At 41.0% G+C, this 17,874-nt stretch overlaps 1 protein-coding gene across 1 annotated transcript; it reads right to left on the bottom strand.

The window, feature by feature from the left end:
• Positions 1-1,599: 1,599 nt before the first annotated feature.
• Positions 1,600-3,681, bottom strand: LOC134221044 (uncharacterized). Its single transcript, XM_062700222.1, has one exon. The coding sequence runs from the start codon at positions 2,543-2,545 to the stop codon at positions 1,727-1,729; it is 819 nt and encodes a 272-aa protein (XP_062556206.1). The 5' UTR covers positions 2,546-3,681; the 3' UTR covers positions 1,600-1,726.
• Between the last annotated feature and the right edge of the window lie 14,193 nt (positions 3,682-17,874).

The following is a 17,874-nucleotide window of genomic DNA, read 5'->3' as shown; positions in this document are numbered from 1 at the left end:
TAGAAAAAGGGGGGGGGGGGTTCACTTGATTTTCTGCACTTCACTTCCACTTCACAGCACACGGACGCCTGATTTACTAAGAGCCCGAATTTGGGCAATGGCTCCTCTTTTAAAAGAAATTCCCTCCATATTTTCCCGCTATTTTCATTTCTGTTTCACCCAACATGACATTTGCACATCATGATGCCATGTTGGATTTTGGTAGCTTCCTCATGTAATTACAGCGGTACAATCCCTAACGTTTCTGTGGTAGCATCTACTGTTATTGCACAAGAAACGTGAAGGTTCCGAAACAACAACATAATGACAAAACAAAAATCCACAATTTGTAACCAAACGGTTACACTATCCACCACCCCGATGAAAAAAATGCGAAAGCACGAAGAGATTTTGCATTTTTTTTTTCAATTCACTCTCTCAAGTCATCTTCGGCCGTCATCGGTTCGTGGATGTAAAACAATTAAAAACTATTACAATATTTACAAAACAACAATTTAAAATTCTAAACTACTCTACTTATATCGCGCGATATCATAATAAAGCTTTACAACAAATTAAAAATATAAATAATAAATATAATAAAATAACAATAACGTACGTGCACCAATATATACAAATTAAAATACAAAAATGAAATAAATTAAAACATGCAAAGTATACATAAAACAAATTAAAATCATTTAAATATCCCGTATTATGGGTGGACAACATTATTTACAATATTTACATGTTGCGCATCAAAAAACAATTTTACAACCCTATTTACAATATATACACCACATTCGATCACATTGGATGTGCACGGCCGAACCCCCTGGCGGGATTGATTCGCCGGCGGGCAAACTGTCAGTGAGTGACAATTCGCCGAAACGTCATAAATCTGTCAATGCAATCTGACACAGCATATCCATTGTTTATTTATGTTTACGGTATGCTGTGCAGTGGAAAACATATAGTGAAGTGAAAAGTAATAAAATTAGCCTTTTCAGTGATATTCTTTTCGGTAAGTAGTACGTACGATTTATATAAACATATCGAAGACTAATCTTCGTATGTATTTGTGTTTTCTTTTAGGTGAATGACTTCATTCAACCAGGGTTGTTGTGCTATTTGGCAACAATCTTTCCGATGAAAGATTGGCCAATAGCAAACCCATAACGGTCCGGGACACCGTGATAGTCATCTTGACTCTGCAAGATGAAATCAGGTAAGTAAAGTGTACACAATAAAATCCATCATATAGTAATGATTGGAATATTTTTATTAGATTTGGCCAATCATCCAAGTTGGGCGATCCCCTTCCAACAACTCCATAGGTGGAGAAAGATGAGGGCAATTTAATTCACCCCTCGCCTCCTTCTCCGATCCTACCAGTGCTGGTATGGATCCCCGTAATAAATCAGGTAAGTGGGATCTTTTAATTGCATGCTCGCCATTTATAACGACTGATCGGAGTCTTTCATCCGTCGGTCAAACTACTTTAGGACTAGACTAACAGCTAATTGATTCTCTTTACAACTAACACAGCCGACTAACAATTCCATTGTCCTTGAGTGTTATAAAATGATTAAAATTGGTTTCTCTTTTTCTTTCCAGATGTTTATCCTTTCGGCGGTGATTGCACCAAGTGACTGGGGGCAAATAATAATCCCACACAGCACCGGAACTGGGCAATCTGCCATAGGTAAGGAACTGGAAAATAATGAGAAATAAAATTGTTGAATTTTTAGTTGGATTTGTTTTTCTTTTTATTGAAAGAAAATACCTTTTGGTGGGTTCCAGGTGTGCGTCCGGAACAGGGAATTTTCGTTGAAGAATTAGGTTCCAAAATCGAAGTTGTTTTCATGCACAGTTCTTTGGCCGTGGGTTCCGCTCGAAGATTGTTGTTGGCCTTTTTCCGTCGGATCTTAAAAGTCCGGGTTTGCTTTCGTAGGGATTCGGGGTTCGAAGATTGGGAATTTGAAGAATGGAAAGCACTACCAGGTAAGTCTCGGGGAAAATCGGATGAAGGAAGCATCGACTTACTGGTGAAATCGGGAGAAAAATATCCAGAAGAAAAGCGTGACACTGGGCTTCTTGTCGTTCCCTTATTGACCAGAAGTTGGTCTTCCGAATTGGATTCGGACTCGCTGAAGGACATATTGTTTTCATCGGAATCGGAACTAGGAATTATTAATTCATGGTTTTCTTCTGGTTCCGACTCCGGTTCCCTGAATTCGCATGTCGCGCTAGGGGGTAAATAGCGAGAATTGGCATCGCTTGTGACGATGTCCATGTCACGCATAAATAAATAAATTATTCTTTTAATTTTTACGACATCTGCTGGCATCATTATCCCCGAAGTCCTCTGCTCCCGAATGGTGTGCAGAGTTTCTTCGAGGTCCAGCTCTAACTCCTCTAGCGGGTAGTTAGGATGCGTCGAAAGTAACGGACAAGGAATCTCCAAAGATTCATCTAAGTCCGATTCGTCCGCATCATATGTCGACGGCTGCCAATTTATTGCAATATAATTGGTTTCAGCCTTTGCTCGTCGCTTGCGTGTCATTGTTTATGAGAATCAGTGGTGGTTAAGTGGGTGATAATAAAATGATAAAAACACAGTGACGAAACAAAACAAACGGATTAAAATAAATAGTGCGCGCTCGTTGTCATAATAAATGGACATAACCAGTAAAGCATAATTATGATATATGTTATAAAAGTCAATAAACGGTTCACGAAACACAAAATTTGCCAACATCAACGAATTTTTGATCGGAAAAAACGACAATCGATCGCAAATGTGTCCGTGATGTGCTCAGGACCTCTTTTGAAGGCAAAAACCTTGTACAAACACTTTTTTCCACATCAAGGAATGAATAGTGATTAAAGGTGGATGTCATTCGTGCAAGCACGGATCCCTGCCACCTCCCGTCGGCAAAATCGTTAGATTTTTGTATACTACTACGGACCCTTGATTACCGTTCGCGGACTTTTGGCTGGGAGCCAATTGAAACTCCCCCTTTTACTAATCGACAACTAGCAATAGCCAGGCCAGACCAGGACACAAGAGACTCTCCGGCAATCCCAGGGTCGGCTAACTACTGGGTAATCAAGGGTTTTTCGCGGTAAACAAAAACTAACAACACAGAATTTTCACATTACTTGCACATAATTTTATTTTTCCTAATTGTGGCGTGTGCGTGTTGTTCTGTGTTATCAAATTGTGTGTTAATTTGTTAAGTGTTACCTATTTTTATGTTGGTACCGGTACATACCGCTGCTGCTTCGGTTGTTGGGGCCGGAATAGCCGGCACAGCGACTCCTGTCCAGCTGTGCGGCCAGAAATCTCGCCGGAATAGCGAGGCGAGCGGCTATGCGGACCATCGTCGTCCGACGGGACCAGCGGGCGTTGCTGGACGATGGTGGGCAGGCGTCTTCCCTCGTAGGCGCGATCGGCCGGCCGTGGCTTAGCCACCTTGGACGGCCGAGAGGGGAAATCTCCTTTGCGGTTAGAGCCTACGGCCCGAGATATAGGTCCTCCTTTGAGGATCCACGGTCTTTTACGGTTAGGCGCGGAAGCCTGAAGGCTTCGCGGGCCGAGCCGTGTGCTGGACGGAAAGCAGTTTGAAAAGAGACGTAGGAAAAGAGGTCCTGAACACTTTTTCCCCGGAGCTCACACTAGCTCCCACTAGAAAAGGGGGGGGGTTCACTTGATTTTCTGCACTTCACTTCCACTTCACAGCACACGGACGCCTGATATACTAAGAGGCCGAATTTGGGCAATGGCTCCTCTTTTAAAAGAAATTCCCTCCATATTTTCCCGCTATTTTCATTTCTGTTTCATCCAACATGACATTTGCACATCATGATGCCATGCTGGATTTTGGTAGCTTCCTCATGTAATTACAGCGGTACAATCCCTAACGTTTCTGTGGTAGCATCTACTGTTATTGCACAAGAAACGTGAAGGTTCCGAAACAACAACATAACGACAAAACAAAAATCCACAATTTGTAACCAAACGGTTACAGTTTTTTTGTTTTTTTATATTACTTGATTTTTTGATTTTTTTTGTATGTGTTGAAATGGCTATCGCTTCTGCTTTACACGTAGGAATTTTTCCTACTTTGTATCCTTTCTCTATGTTTCTCAAGGAATAGCATTTGCAAGAACTGGAAATGGATTCCATACCTTATTACTTCAACTTACCTATCCTATTCCGGAAACAAAACGTTTCAGCCTCAAATTAAAATATTATTTATTCTGTTTTATCCGTTAACCAAGACTGCTAAAGAGCATAACCCCCAAATTCCGCATGAACTCATGGGAATTGCAACGATGTTCTATACTGGACTGCATCATCATTCCCATACCCGAAAGATCGTATGGACGTGGCCATTGCGTTATCGACCATTTCTTCTAGAGTTCTATAGTTCTCAAACTCTACGCATTAATGTTAGAAAACAACGCCCATACTACATCCATCGGTTTCCTGAGCAACTACGATTGTTCTGGTTCGTCACTTAGTAGCAACTACGAAGTGTAGGTGAGACTGGGTAGACTTGATCCCCATTTCAGATTTCCGATGTATCACAGTCAAAAGTAAATAAACATATGCGATTTCTACACAGACTCTCTAAGAAATACATGATTTAACTTTACTGATGTATGACAGTTCTTAAATTATTATTGTTATTGATACACAATCGATTTTTTAGAGTTGGGAAACATTTTTTTGGGGAAATCGATCCCTCTCCAAGAACTTGCTTTGATAAAATTAGAAAGGTGCACTCAGATTTTTTAAATAGGTTTCCTTCAAAATACGCGGAATTTTCGAATAAAATTTGGTGAGACTTGATTCCCTTTCTATGATATCTACGCAATAAATAATTTTTCCTGTCAACCCTTCATCAAATCTGTCAAATCTACAAAAAAAATAGAAGCATAAGAACAGATTTATATTTTTTTGAATTTTTTCGCCAAATTTTTGTATGGATGACTAATGGGGGATCAAGTGTCCCCATATTGAGGTAATCAGAGGTGTGCGCCGGTCCGAAAATCGTCGGCGGCGGCGTTTGTCATATATTTGTTCGGCGGCGGTGGCGTTTTCGGCGTCACGCCGAGAGCCATTTCAGCCGGCGGCGGCGTGAATCGGCGTGGCGATTTTTTTCATTGCGTTCGTTTTTTCGTAAATATTTTTTTTGCATTTTTTCTGCATATTTGAAGGCATTATTGGGAGAATTTTTTGAATTTCTCCAAAAAAATCTCTTTTTTTTTCAAATTACTTGTTTGAGAATTTTTTTTCGGATTTTCCACTGGAAATACTTTGAAGTTTTCACGAGAATTTCTTTGGAATTTACACGAAAAAAATCTCAGAAAATTGTTCTAAATTTCTATATTAAATTGTTTAACCCTTATGCGGCCAACAAAAAAAAAAACACACGTGGATGGCCGACAGGGTACCCGTGCTCCCATAAATTGATATTCTCATAACTTCAACAATTTTCAACCAATTTGGATAATTTTGACAGTTTTGGAAACAGAAACTCATATACTTTTTGCCCATTTTCAAGGTTTATAGCTTATGCCCATGGTTATACAAGAAATCTTTGAAGTAAGGCCTCGGAGTCTACACGCGTAACCAAAGGCTATTCAACCAGTTTCATATATGCTACAAGCTCTTTGCGCTTCTTAGAATTGAAGGTGTTCACAGTATATGCTTCGGGTAATGCAAAAATCCCTGAAATGAGGTCTTAGTCATCCGATAAATCTCTGGAGTAAAGCCTAAAGATCTACTCGCGTAACCAAAGGCCTATTATGCAAATTCAAATACGGTACATGCTCTATGTGGTACTTAGCATAGAATGCGTTCACAGTATATGTTCCGAGTCATCCAAGAAATCTCTGGAGTAAAGCCTTAAGGTCTACACTCGTAATCATGGGTCTATGGACTTGTCTCAAAAGTGGTACATGCTCTTTGCGCATCTTGAAATCAAATGTGATCACTACATATGTTCTGCGCTATCGAAGAAATCTCTCGGATAAGTCCTCTGGCGCCTTCATTGCACATGTTCATGGTCATCCAAAAAAAAAACCTGGAAAAGGCCTTAAGATCTACACGCGTAACCAAAGATCTTTCAGATTTTTTCAAAAGTGTTATATGCCCTTCGTGGTACATAGAATAGATTGTGTCCATTGCATAGGTTCATAGGTCATCCAAGATAACCCTGGAATAGGCCTTAAAATCTGCATGGGTACCCAGAGATCTTTTGGCTTGTTTCAAAAATGTTACATGCCCTTTGTGGTACATAGAATAGAATATGTCCATTGCATATGTTTATGGTCTTCCAAGAAAATGCTAGAATAGGCCTCAGGATCTTCACACGTAACCAGATAACTTTCGGATTGTTTCAAAAGTGGCATATGCCCTTTGTGGTACATAGAATATACCGCTTTCATTGCATATGTTCATGGGTATCCAAGAGAAAACTTGAACAATCCTCAAGAACTTCACGCGTAACCAGAGTTCTTTCGGCCTATTTGAATAGTTATACATGCCTTTTACGGTACGTAGAATAGAATGCACCCATTTCAAATGTTCATGGTCATCCAAGAAAACCCTGAAGTAAGGCATTAGGATCTACACCAGAGATATATCAGCCTGTTTTAAATTTGGTATATGCCTTTGGGGTCCATGAATAAAATGCGTTCATGGCATATGCTAATGGTCATCCTAGAAATGTATGGAGTAAGACTTCTAGGCTTACACGAATATCTAGTGGGTCTTTAAGGTCACTCCTTACGGAATCCAAATATCAAAGTGCTCGCGTTTTCGGGGGCACACCACTCGATACGGAAGCAACGCACAACTGTCATTTTTATTATTTCACGCATGCTGCGACGCAGCAAAGCTAATTCAACAAAAATGACAGTTGTGCGCCGCCTCCGTATCGATTGGTGTGCCCCCGAAAACGCGAGCACTTTGAAACTTGGATTCCGTGAGGAGTGTCCTTAATATAATTTTAATATGGTACATGATCTCTGCGATATTATCCCGTTTTTCCCTCACGTTTTCGACGTGAAGTTGTATCGTTCCAATTTATTTACATTTTGCATTCCCAAAGAATATACAACTTCATATTAGTGATATGAATGAAGTTTGTATACTACCTGGAACCAACAACAACAAGACAACATTAACTACGTGGAATGCTAATATATCAAGATGAGGTTTCACATCTTGTTCATTCTTCAATAACTGCCCAGAGCTAATGACAACAACTTGAACTACTTGAAATGCAAACATATACCAATAGCCTTCCGTTCGTGGGTTGATCTGCAGATCATTCCTATATGGAGTTCATAGACTACCTAGTACCATGGCAAAAACAAAAACTACAGCAGACGTTCGATAACTGCAAGTCATTTAACTGCAATGCTTTTTAACTGCAATTCGATAGTTGCAATAGTTTTACAGTTATCGGACCGCTAAACTTCAAACCGATGTCAGACTCAATGACAGCTGCATTGCGCTGCACAAAAGTAAACATTTTGCAGTTATCGAACGGCTACTGTACTAGGAATGCGTACATTCACTCAGATGAGGTTGACCCGATTTTGTCTACCCCTGATTTTGCCTAACCCGATTTTATTCGAAAACTGCCTCCATTACGGAGATTGATCCGAAGACCTTGACTGTATGGAGTTCGTAGACTACCTGGAATCAATGACAGCAACAAGAACTTCTTGGAATGCAAACATGTTTTAAGAAAAGGGCATATACTGTGAAAGCATTATATGCTAAGCACCATAAAGAGCATGTACCGTTTTTGATTTTACACGATAGACCTTTGGTTACGTTAGCAGACCATAAGATCTTATTCCAGGGATTTTTTGGATGACTTAGGCCTTACTCCAGGGGTTTTTGGAGAACCAGAATATATACTGTGAACACCGACTATTCTAAGAAGCGCAATGAGCATGTAATATATTTGAAACTGGTTGATAGTCCTTCGGTTACGTGTGTAGACTCTTAAGCCTTACTTCATAGATTTCTTATATAACCATAGACAAAAGCTGTAAACCTTGACAATGGGCAAAAAGTATATGAGCTTCTGTTTCCAAAACTGTCAAAATTATCTAAATCGGTTGAAAATTGTTAAAGTTATGAAAATATCAATTTATGGGAACACGGGTACCCTGTCGGCCATCCACGTGGTAAAAAAAATCAGATGCCCCTCCCCACGTCCCTCCTCACTGTATCAACGTGATTTTCTCACAGATGCTAAATTTTATGGAGTTCTTAGATGTCACCGAGTTTCAGCTTTCAGCTATAAAAATTCATTGAAATATCACCACTTGAAAACTTGAAAAAGGAACACGGGTGCCCCGTCGGCCGCACAAGGTTTAAAATATGCACGGAAAGTTTTTCGGAATTTCTGTTGATTGTTCTTCAAAATTTACACAGAAAATTCTTCGAAGTAATTGCGAGAAAAGTTTTCATGAGAAATTCTTCGGAATTTCGACGGAAAATTCTTCAGAACTCAAAATGGGGATTTCAACAAAAAAATGTGGTAATGAGAACAAGATTCGGAAATTCAATATGAAATTCTTTGAATTTTGCTCGCATTTTTTTTTAATTCATTCGTTAAATTATTCGGAATTTCCACGAGGAACTACTAAAACTTTAGAATTTCTACGTGAAATCAACTTTTCGGTATTTGAACGTAAAATTTTACGGAGTTTTTGTTGTCTATAAGTTTTTTTTGTAATTCCACAAGAAATTATTAAATAGGAGGAAGGGTCATTTGACAAAACCTTCCAGCGGAAAGCCATTTGATCGAATTACGTGTTAAGCTGAAAGTCATCGACCCGAACTGTACTTTTGGACGAAACGGTTATTAAACCAAAAACGGTTTGGTTGAAAATTTCATTTGGCAAAAGCGTTTACCCTAACTGGTCATTCGGAAAGAAAAAGTCATACGGTCGAAAAATTTATTTGCTGAACGGGTGTTGATATCAGGCAATTAGACCGAAGACCATTTGGCCGAATGGCCATTAGGCCAAATTAGCAAAAATAAGCAAAAAGTGAAAATGAGAAGTTCTTACTTCACCTTACACCTTCTTCCATCTCCCTTCTTGCTTCTCCCTTCTTCTGTCTGTCTTCTTCCTTCTTCTTTCTTTCTTCTTCCTTCTTCCTTCTTTCTCCTTGCTTCTTCCTTCTTCTTTCTTCTTCCTTCTCTCATCCTTTCTCTTTCTTCCTACTTCCTCATTCCTTCTTCCTTCTTTCTTTCGTTTTCTTCCTTCTTTCTCCCGTCTTTCTTCTTTATGCTTGCTTCTTCCTTCTTTTTTTCCTTCCTTCTTCATCTTTCTTCCATTTTCTTCCTTCTTCCATTTTCCTCCTTCCTTCTTCCCTTTTCCTCTTTACTTCTTCCTTCTTCCTTCCTCTTTCTTCTTTCTCCCGTCTTCTTTCTTTCTACTTGCTTCTTCCTTCTACTTTTTCTTCCTTTCGTTTTCTTCCTTCTTTCTCCCGTCTTTCTCCCGAATGATTTTCCTAATATACGTGTTCAGTTAGCTTAGACTTAAACTCATAATTTATTCCCTTTTCAGTTTCCCTCTTAGCCTTACTTACTTCTGCAATATGTTCTTTGAACCTTACTTTTCTATTGTACCTAGATAAGTACCTAGATAAATTATTATACCTACGCATAGTATAAATAGTGTAAGCAGCGATCATTTTCTGGGATTGTACAAGCTCGTGAGACAAGTGAAGACATTCCACTAAAAAGCTCAAAATAATTTTCTTAACAAAATTTGATGGAGTGTTGATACTGGCGATACTGAACTCACTTTTGTATCCGACTGAATTTTCTAGAAAATTTGTTGAATTTTCGTTGATTATTATTCCGAATTGACATGGGAAATTCGAAAAAATATGTTTTTACGGGAAATTATTCTGATTTTTTTCATTTCTTTGTTCAGAATCAGAAGTTTCTGTTAATCTCATAGAAAATTCAGAATTTCCACGAGAATTTTTCTTTTGTTGAATTAGGGACGTTCCGATTTTAAGAGCCTTCCCGGCCCCAAAAACGTCTGCATTCAAATTTTCACGCCTCAGACAGACATAAATTCTTTTTTATATATTGAAACGTTATGACCCCGGGATTTCTTGCTGTCCCGGAAGGGGACTAGCCTAGACCCCAAGCTGCTGGTCTGACCAACGGCAACTTCCGGGGTGGGCTCGAAAGGCCTCCTTTTCCCGGGTCCCAGGGTATGTAAGCGAGGGGAGATTTCGAATTGTAGGGAATGTAAGTACACTGGGGGAAGTGGAAAAAGGGGGTAAGTGTAAAAATCGACTCGAAAAATTGGAATTGTACATACTTTACAGTTTTAACCACATCATAACATTATGCAAGAATATACTTTGATGCTCACACTAATACTATGTTCAAATTTGTATAATTTGTAATTTGTATAACGCTTGAACTATAATTTTAGGTTTCGCGAAAAGTTGATTTTTGCATTCATAAAATCAATTTTTATTTGCACCAATTGTCCCTTTTTCCAGTGAATTTATATCACAGGTAACCATTATAATACAATCACATACTAATCCCATTCAATTGGTAGTGGTTTGTACCAAGAAAGCAAATAATTCAAAGATTTTACGCTTACCCCAGGTATTGAACACTGCGGGGGAAGTGGATAGTGTTCTAATTACGCAATTTGTTTCTTCCCTCCAGAGTTTATTTCGATAGCTGTTAGTCTTAATATGTTCCTTCTTTGTTATCGAGTGGTGATTGGACTAATATAAATGAGAAAATGCCTGATTAATCCACCTATCGGTATTGACGCCTTTCACATGTTTTACATATGAAAGAAATGTATAAGAAAGTTAAAAATAGCACTGATAGGTAAATATATTCTATAATTCACACTAATTTTTATTCATAACAAGTTTCGCAGTTGAATGCAATTTTTTTGCGAACAAATTGGTTAAGGACAAGTGCTTAAGAATAACTGTTAATTTTGTACGTGCTTTGCGCACACACATACATACAAATACGCACATACAGACAGCATCTTAATTCGTCAACTAAGTTGATTAGTCTATAACCTTGTAAGTCCCATTTTTCCTTTAATAAGTTCATCTTTGGGGCGAACATATAGATTTTACGTACACTTAGTGTTCGAGAAGGCAAAGCCATGCAGCTCTTCCCTAGCTATTACGAGAATTCCTTGAGGATCTATTCCGTTAAGGTAATGAAATTATTCCACAAAAGATACTCAGAGCAATTATCTTATTGATTTTAGTTATATATAACTACTCATCACTATTGAAGGTCAAGGTAACATGGGTTTTCCACTTACCTCATCCCACTGGGTTAAGTGGAAAAACAACTCCTAATTGATAAGAAAATTATTTTGAGCTTTTTAGTGGAATGTTTTCACCTGTCATAAGACGAGTTTATACAATCCCATTGAATTCCACCACTTATTTGTATCTTGACAGATACGTATTTCGACCTCAACAGTAAGGCCGTCTTCAGTGTCTCGTACTTGACTCGAAGTCGAATTCTGCACTCATATTGTGCATCAAATAATATCACAGAGTTTAAATCTTGGGGGCTGTATGTACATGATTCGCCGAATATTGACTGTTTGGTGGAGTACCTTTAATCCTTTGAACTTTTCTTTTAGGTAAGATTCTAATTGTTGCTGAACGTAAAACGTTGCATTATGTTTTCCTTAGGGTCTTCCTAACTCTTAAGCAGTGCTTACTCATACACTTAAACCTGGTTTGAGGCCTACGTGGAGGTGAATAAATTGGCCTTTAATAAGAAAGAGGCGCTAAAAATTTAAAAGAGCCCTAGGAATCCACGCCACGACTTTGCCGCTTTAACAAAGTTATACTTATCTGATTTATATCCAATTAAATTTACACTCTAAGCCTGACGTCTTAAATATTGAGTCGGATCACTTTTGTAAAACATAAGATAGAATAGTTAAAGATACTTTTCGTTTTCTTTTAGATATTTCTAACAAAACACCGAAGACGTTTCATAGAAGAAAACTAAACACGTATGTGTCGACTCATAATGGGATAATATAGTAAGCGTTAATAGAAAAAGATGTGTAACATAAAAATGTAAAAACAAAAAGCTGTTTTTTCGTGATTTTGTTCAGCGGCGCAGCCAAATTTTTTGAAAATATAAAGTACGGTTCAACTTTCGAAGTTTTGTTTCAAAATTCCGCGAAATTCCGTTAAATTTCGTTAGAAGCTAGTTTTTTTCTAGCGAAATTTTTGTAATTTTACGAAACGAAACGAAATCAAGAAATCAGAAGAAATTCCGCGGAATTTCGTTTCGAACCACCTGAAACGAAATTTCTCGAAATACCGCATATGCTTATAGTCCTTACACAAAAAGTGTAGACTCGAAGTCGAGTCAAGTACGAGACACTGCAGACGGCCTTACTGTTGAGGTCGAAATACGTATCTGTCAAGATACAATTAAGTGGTGGAATTCAATGGGATTGTATAAACTCGTCTTATGACAGGTGAACTCCTAATTTTAAAATCTATTTCCATGAATTTCAAGCGACCAAAATGGTATGAATTACCACACAGTTGGTGCAAAATTGACTGTTTTTGATAGCCCATTTTGATTGAACCCATTTAGATCATTTAAACTGGTTTTACACTAATTCAAACATGCACTATCGATTCTTCCTTTTCCACTTCCCCCAGTGTACCTTATATAAAACTTTATTCTTTACACTTTACCTTTTTGGTTTATTCGGCGATGAGATACAGTGGCTTGATCAGTTAGCGTCGGCCCTATGGCAGATGACGATAGGCACTGGAGCGTCGTGCGGCCGGATGGTCGTCGAATGACCCGGAGCGGTGTGAGCGGCTGAGAAAGAAATCAATAAAGAAATAAAAGAAGTCGACCGAAATCTAACCTGGCAACAGGTTAAAGCGATAGCCGGACAACGCTCAGGATGGAGATCTTGCACCACCGGAGGTGTACAGGATCCATAAGTAAAGTAAGTAAGTAAGTATGAGCGGCGATGAGATACAGTGGCGATGGCTTGGTCGGTTAGCGGCGGACCTATGGCAGATGACGCTAGGCACTGGCGCGTTGTGCGGCCGGATGGTCGTCGAATGACCCGGCGGCGTTCGCCAGGCGTTACTTCTGGACGATCTTATGGCCGGGGAAATTCCGGAATTTCCAACCGTTGACGGAACCCGATAACACTGCGTTCGTTGGCACGATGCGTGGGAACTGGGACGAACAATAGCTGTCGTTGTCAGGACGCCGTATGACAAAATGGCGTTATTGGCGCAGTACCGCCCGTCGATTTGGGCAGGAAAGTACCTTCAGGGAAAACGTAGAAGTCCCGGCACTCGGAAGGGCTTGCCAAACTCGGGGACGATCATCTTGTACACTACGCACCGCTCACTGGGGGTTGTCTGCCGGCCGGAGAACGGAGGCCAACAGTTGTCAACCGCGGAAACCAATAATCAAACGTCGGCCAGCCCAATGGTATGACACCATACCCAATGGTATGGTACATACTGGGCACCAAGCTTGAAATCAAGGATGTTAACGATCATTCAGTAATTTGCGTTCGATCATTTAGTAGTTTGTCAATAACAAATTCCAGAAGCTGAATTTCAAAATATGTTGTATGGTGGACTTCTAGTGCGAAGGTTTTTCTACAACTCTACCTTATAGCACAGACAAACAGACGTAACAGCTAGAACAATTTGTTTTAAAATCCATCGCCCAGCTATTTTACCACCACCTAACGTACATGTTATACGAAACAAAGTTTAGTACGACAATGTCAACAGAAGGCGCTAGTGTGAGATGTCAAATACAAAGGTATACGATCTCGAGGCAGCGTTGCCGGAAGAGGGTGAGCTCGATGGGGCCCCTCTTGAGGACTGCTGGAGTACAGTTAAAGCAGCCATTAACGACGCAGCGGAGAACAACGTCGGGTATGTGGGTCGAAGTCGACGGAACGATTGGTTCGACGAAGAGTGCAGACAGATTCTGGAGGAGAAGGACGCAGCGCGGGCGGTCGCGCTGCAGCAAGGTACCCGGCAGAACGTGGAACGTTATAGACGGAAGCGGAGACAGCAGACCCGCCTTTTTTCAGGAGAAGAAACGCCGCCTGGAAGAAGCGGAGTGCGAGGAGATGGAACAGCTGTGCCGTTCTCAAGATACACGCAAGTTCTATCAGAAGCTCAACGCATCCCGCAAAGGCTTCGTGCCGCGAGCCGAAATGTGCCGGGATAAGAATGGGAGCATCTTGACGGACGAACGTGTGGTGATCGAAAGGTGGAAGCAGCACTACGAGGAACATCTGAATGGCGCTGAGAGAACAGGCAGTGAAAGTCAAGGCAGCGGAGGAGATGACAACGTCAGTTCAGCGGACGATGGAAGCCAACCAGCCCCCACCTTGAGGGAAGTTAAGGATGCCATTCAACAGCTAAAGACCAATAAAGCAGCTGGTAAGGATGGTATCGGAGCTGAGCTCATCAAGATGGGCCCGGAAAAGCTGGCCACTTGCCTGCACAAACTGATAGTCAGAATCTGGGAAACCGAACAGCTACCGGAGGAGTGGAAGGAAGGGGTTATATGCCCCATCTACAAGAAAGGCGACAAACTGGAGTGTGAGAACTTTCGAGCGATCACCATCCTTAATGCCGCCTACAAAGTGATATTTCAGATCATCTTCCGTCGTCTGTCACCATTAGTGAATGAGTTCGTGGAAAGTTATCAAGCCGGCTTCGTTGACGGCCGCTCGACAACGGACCAGATCTTTACTGTACGGCAAATCCTTCAAAAATGCCGTGAATACCAGGTCCCAACGCACCATCTGTGCGTTGATTTCAAGGCGGCATACGACAGTATAGACCGCGTAGAGCTATGGAAAATTATGGACGAGAACAGCTTCCCTGGGAAGCTTACCAGACTGATCAAAGCAACGGTGGATGGTGTGCAAAACTGTGTGAAAATTTCGGGCGAACGCTCCAGTTCGTTCGAATCGCGCCGGGGACTAAGACAAGGTGATGGACTTTCGTGCCTGTTGTTCAACATTGTGCTAGAAGGTGTCATGCGGAGAGCCGGGTGTAACAGCCGGGGTACGATTTTCAACAGATCCAGTCAATTTATTTGCTTCGCGGATGACATGGACATTGTCGGCCGAACATTTGGAAAGGTGGCAGAACTTTACACCCGCCTGAAACGTGAAGCAACAAAAGTTGGACTGGTGGTGAATGCGTCAAAGACAAAGTACATTCTTGTGGGCGGAACTGAGCGCGACAGGGCCCGCCTGGGAAGCAGTGTTACGATAGACGGGGATACCTTCGAGGTGGTCGAGGAATTCGTCTACCTCGGATCCTTGCTAATGGCTGACAACAACGTTAGTCGTGAAATACGAAGGCGCATCATCTGTGGAAGTCGGGCCTACTACGGGCTCTAGAAGAAACTGCGGTCGAAAAAGATTCGCCACCGCACCAAATGTGTCATATACAAGACGCTAATAAGACCGGTTGTCCTCTACGGACATGAAACATGGACAATGCTCGAGGAGGACTTGCAAGCACTCGGAGTATTCGAGAGACGGGTGCTTAGGACCATCTTTGGCGGTGTGCAAGAAGACGGTGTGTGGCGGCGAAGAATGAACCATGAGCTCGCCCAACTCTACGGCGAACCCAGTATCCAGAAGGTAGCTAAAGCCGGAAGGGTACGATGGGCAGGACATGTTGCAAGAATGTCGGACAGCAACCCTGCAAAGATGGTGTTCGCTTCCGATCCGGCAGGTACGAGACGGCGTGGAGCGCAGCGAGCGAGATGGGCAGACCAGGTGCAGAACGACTTGGCGAGCGTGGGGCGTATCCGAGGATGGAGAGATGCGGCCTCGAACCGTGCATTGTGGCGTCAAATTGTTGATTCAGTGTTATCTGTTTAGATGTTAACTAAATAAATGAAATGAATGAACGATGCGCGCGCACCTGGATGTGAAACTCGACCGTGAAAAACGACCGTGGAGCTCATGGTCGATGGGAAAATCTTCAGTGTTACGTCTGTTTGTCTGTGCTTATAGTTCGTTGTTTGAATTCCACTAGTTACGGAGTTATAGCTATAGTTTCAGTAACTTAGACTAAATGAAAACAAAATTCCAATCATTTAGTTTGAGTTACTGCAACTAGCGCTCTAACTCCGTTATTAGTTGAATTTTCATAACGAACCATTAGGCAAAGTTGTAGAAAAACCTTCGCACTAGAAGTCCACCATTCAACATATTTTGAAATTCAGCTTCTGGAATGTGTTATTGACAAACTACTAAATGATCGAACGTAAATTACTGAATGATCGTTAACATCCTTGCTTGTAATTATAATACTCGATTGCATTAGATAGTTTTGTATTCCTTTTATAAACCTTATCACCAACTTCGAATGGTTTAGCGGGTTTTTGGGTGCGTAGGTTTTGGCGGTTGTTTCATGTGATTTTTGTAACAGGTTCTGTACAAGTCAGTTTAGGGTTTTGTTCCCTTACGCGAATCACTCTTTCATTGATGGATGATTCTCCCTCCCTTTAAAGATAATCTTCTCTCCTTTTGCAATTCGTGAAGAGCTGAATCCGGTAGATGAATGAATGGTGGAATTTATAACGACCTCTATCTCTGACAGTCGAGAATCCCAGGTTCTCTGATTGTCTCGAGCATATGAGCGGATCGAAGTGTTGATTCCATGGTTCACTCGTTCTACCGAGTTCGTTTGCGAATGGTAACGCGAGATTAACCATTGTTGAATTTCGTTCCGCGATAACAAATTCCGAAACAAAGGTGAAGTAAATGTCGTGGCGTTATCCGTTAGTACGATGGCAGGAACTGAATTCCTGAAGAACCATTGATCGACTAAAATGGAACAAAGAGTTTTGGAAGATATTCTGGGGAACGCGTGCAGCTGGACTTATTTACTAAAAAGATCCAACGTTACCAATATTTATTGCTTTCCTGTATAGTGGTACATGGTAAGGGGTCCTATATAATCAAGGGCAACAATTTGCCACGGGCGTGAAGCTGAATGCATATCACCCATAGGAAGGGCAGTTGCTGAATTGGAATGTTTTATTTGTTTACATTCCTATCATTTTCGAATGTATTCTCGAACTTCTCGAAACATACACGGCCAGTAAAACTGTTGCCGAATTTTTACCATCACTTATATACCCCAATGTGCATACAATCGTCGTGGTTTGCCTTAATAGCCTTTCGAGATTCAGGACTAGGCACAACCTTCCAATCAAATCGATGATCGGGGAGATCATCGTTCAACACATATTTAAGAAGCCGTGTATTCTTAAGGTGTCTTTTTCACTTGCAAGATGAGCGAATTATATCCTTCACTATCGGAGTTCTTCGATATGACCATCACGCTTCTTGACAGTGCATCGGGGACAATATTGTCACTGCCCCGACGATGTCATGTCGTACATTTGGAGCGACAAGCTTCACCGACTGAGACGTGATGACGTTCTCCACTTCGACCTCATGATAAACGTCAGCGCCGAAGAATCTGTCACCAGGAAAAAATGACTACTCTCCAGATAACCTCGGAATGCTCTATAGAGAGGAAAGCCGCTAAACCCTCTTTCTCCGTAGCATATCAGGCTAGCTTTCGGGGGTGGAAAGTTTTTTGGAGTAGTACTCCACAGCTCACTCTTGTCCATACACTTTTTGTGTAAGGACACCAGCTATAGCATGATCGCTAGCGTCGGTGTGGACTACGAATTTCTGTTCAAAATTCGGACTGGTCAAAATAGGAGTTATAATAAGCTTTTCTTTTATTTGTTGGAAGACCACCTCGGCTTC

Source organism: Armigeres subalbatus, chromosome 3 (assembly GCF_024139115.2).
Source record: "Armigeres subalbatus isolate Guangzhou_Male chromosome 3, GZ_Asu_2, whole genome shotgun sequence".
NCBI lineage: Eukaryota > Metazoa > Arthropoda > Insecta > Diptera > Culicidae > Armigeres > Armigeres subalbatus.
The sequence above is the reverse complement of the archived record's forward strand: the minus strand, read 5'-3'. Positions and strand labels throughout refer to the sequence as shown.

Coding starts and splice junctions, on each gene's coding strand:
- LOC134221044 (XM_062700222.1), bottom strand. CDS start 2,545: ATGACACGCAAGCGACGAGCAAAGGCTGAAACCAATTATATTGCAATA.